Consider the following 3,131-nt stretch of genomic DNA (forward strand, 5'->3'; position numbering starts at 1 on the left):
TACTTTCAGGAGTCAAAGTTAATTTTGAATGAAGATGGAGCAGAACAAATTGACAATAATTTGAAGTTATTTCTGCTTCTAGAGCTGGATGACTTCAGATCAAATAGACAGTGACTGAGCCAAGAAGCACATAGTAGAATTTTTTCCAAACATAGTTAATCAAAGGGATTTTTTTGTCCAAGGCAGACTTATTCTTGATCTAGCTTGAGCACTTCATCAGGATTTGACGCTTCAAAGATGACCCGTCCTCTGAAAACTCATTACCAAGGCAAAATGCAACAATCCTTTTTGTTCACAACGTACATCATTGATACAAATCATGCATGATTCTCTGTCTCTTGTTCCCTCAACTTTATAGGCTTCACAACATGAGTCCAAGGCCAATACAGGATTTTAAGAAAAAAAGGGACAAACAGTAACATGGCCAAAGAGGCTGCAGATTCATGAGCCATTCAGTACATTCATGAAATAACAAAATCATCATCAATAATTCCTGTAATGTAGAAAAATAGCCCAGTCTTCACTGCAGATCAGCATCTCAGGTGGCTGACACTGTTGAAGCAGGTTTGACAATCCAAGGTTATGTTGGCACGCTTAGACAACCCCAAAATAGGGTTTATTAAAAAGAAATTATAGTCCTGAATTGTCTCCCATTGTTCTTTTTCTTTTGTAGGCACTGATCACTCATTCAATGTGTAAGCTTGTCTCCTCTGCACAAGGTAGTATATTTCCCTCACTATTAATGGTGAGATAAATACAATTGTACAACTTGTCATGAGAATGAAAAAATAGAAAACCCACATCCACCCTAGGTTGTCCTGTATCAAAGACACTAAATACTGGCCCACAGCAGCTCCAATGCTCCCAGTTCCATCAACAATTCCTGTGACTGTGGCCAAAGCCTCACTGCTCCCTTGGACTAGTTCTTGGCGACCCAGGTCCACAGAAATAGCTGAGCTAATCATGTTAGATGGTCCACCAATAAAAAATCCTGTAACAGCCATTAAAAGTGCATTAATGGACTTGTTGTTTGGAGAACGACTATATCCAACAAGCGACCCAACTGCCAGGAGTAGACTTAGAGCTAAAACTGGTGCTCTCTTTTGTAACATGTCAGAGATGAAGCCTTGCAAAGTTCCACCTATAATTCCTCCTACATCGTACCAAATGGACAGCTTGTCAGCTTCAGCCTCCTTCCATCCAAAGTTGTTACTCAGATAAAACGGCAACCAGAAGAAGGAGTAATTCACTAACTTCAAGCAGGCATAGGCAAGTGAATATGGTATAACTCCAGGAAAGCAACAAGCCTGACTAAAGCTTATTGCCTTGGCTTGAGTAACAGTACTGCTTTCTTGGATTGAATAATTAGGCTCATATTCATCTTCATTTTCAGCACCATTAATTAAAGGCCTGTGTGAGTCTTCTTCAAAAGTTTCTTTTACCTCAATACCTGGGAGACCAATTTCTTCTGGTGATACCAAGAGTCCAAAGAAGATGATGATCCCACCAGCAAACTGCACAGATGCTGTCACCAGAAAGGCATACTCATAACCATACTGCAGAACAGAAGAAGCTAGACATGCTCCCAAAATATTACCCACTGAAGCACAGGCACTCCAAAGACCAAAAATAACTCCTCGTCTTTCCTTTGTTTCTGTTCCTTTATATTTTCAGGGTTTTCTACAATAACCAAGTATCCCAGCTTTCCCAAACCAGTTGCCCATAACAGCAACTACACAGGGCCAACCTGTGGACTGCAACAGACCATTCACAATCCACAGACAGCAGTAGAACCACTTGTTGTAGAAATGTAGCCATTCTGTGAGGGTGCCAAAGACAAATACCACTAATGCAGAAGAACACATGCCAAAAGACAGAACCCATCGTAAATTAAGCCGATCCCCAACGATGCCACTGATGAAAAGGCCCACAGCATAGGAGAAGAGAAAAATAGTATCCAGTGTTCCAAGGAAAAGAGTGGCTTCCTCTGCACTGGGGAACAAATGGTTGCTGCTCCAAATCTAATTAATCTGAACAGAAATGCCAGTACTAGATTGAATAGATGTGGCAAAAGCGGGCATCCTTTTATTTTTCCTCATCCTAGACGTAAGCTTCCAGTCTTCCACAATTGAGTACGATGCCAGCTCTGCAGGCAGTTCAGTTGATTTGTTGAAAGCAGTTGGGGTCCACTGCTTAGAGACACTGACTTTGACATTGCTAAATGTTTTCCTTGAAGTATGGAGCAATGAATAACTGAAGAAAGTGAGCAGGAACACAATGACATGATGATGGCTGAACTGAGAGAGCAGAGTTCCTCTCTGAAAAATATTTGGCCAGGCCATGATATTCCTGACCTTCCTTCTTGCCTTTGACCTTAAAGTTTGGATAGTGAATGAGTTACATCATTTCTCCTTCCCAAGAGACGCAAGAACCACTGTCCTCCGGCACAATGCTCCCTTCAGTCCGCTCCGCTCCCAAGCCTATTACTTTTTAATAGCAATAATCTGGGCCCTACATTGAGATTAGACTCAAGAGGTATAAGGCAGAAAACAGGTAGGAAATCTAGAAGAATTCTGTGATAATAAAAAGCCTTAGATAATGATTCTCTTGGTTGAGGAGGTAGCAGAGGAAATGTTCAGAAAGAGTCACACTCCAAATATATTCTGCAAAGAGAAACAATATGATATGCTGATGGACAAGGTACAAGGTGTGTGACATACAGAAAATGCCAGGATGACTCTTAAGTCTTTGCCTGGACAAGTAGAAGGCTGTCTTTCCACTACTTTAGATTAACTTTCAGATAGTACAAGTATCTACCTGAGAGATATCTCACTTGTGAACATAAACTATGTTAATTATGAATCTAAAACACTTTGAATATTGTCTGGCATGGAACAAGGGCTCAGTAAATATAATCTATTTCATACCTTCATTAGGTAATAATGATCATTTGCAAACAAAAGCTATTGTTCATTATTTGTTCTACTCTACTCCAGTCTTATTTCTTTATCATTATTAAAAGGGTTCAACTTTTACTATATTTATATGCAATACCACTACAAAGAGAAATTTTGTCTCAAAATTCCCTCATACCAAATCTTACACAAAATATAAAATATATATAGAATAGA

At 39.7% G+C, this 3,131-nt stretch overlaps 1 protein-coding gene across 1 annotated transcript; it reads right to left on the bottom strand.

The window, feature by feature from the left end:
* Positions 1 to 642: 642 nt before the first annotated feature.
* On the bottom strand, positions 643 to 2,412 carry LOC119504912 (sugar phosphate exchanger 3-like). The gene is made up of 3 exons (XM_037797535.1): positions 2,127 to 2,412; positions 1,699 to 2,021; positions 643 to 1,641 (listed from the first exon to the last, which is right to left on the bottom strand). The coding sequence occupies exons 1-3, from the start codon at positions 2,340 to 2,342 to the stop codon at positions 681 to 683; spliced, it is 1,500 nt and encodes a 499-aa protein (XP_037653463.1). The 5' UTR covers positions 2,343 to 2,412; the 3' UTR covers positions 643 to 680.
* Positions 2,413 to 3,131: the final 719 nt, after the last annotated feature.

This window comes from Choloepus didactylus, chromosome 10 (assembly GCF_015220235.1).
Source record: "Choloepus didactylus isolate mChoDid1 chromosome 10, mChoDid1.pri, whole genome shotgun sequence".
NCBI lineage: Eukaryota > Metazoa > Chordata > Mammalia > Pilosa > Megalonychidae > Choloepus > Choloepus didactylus.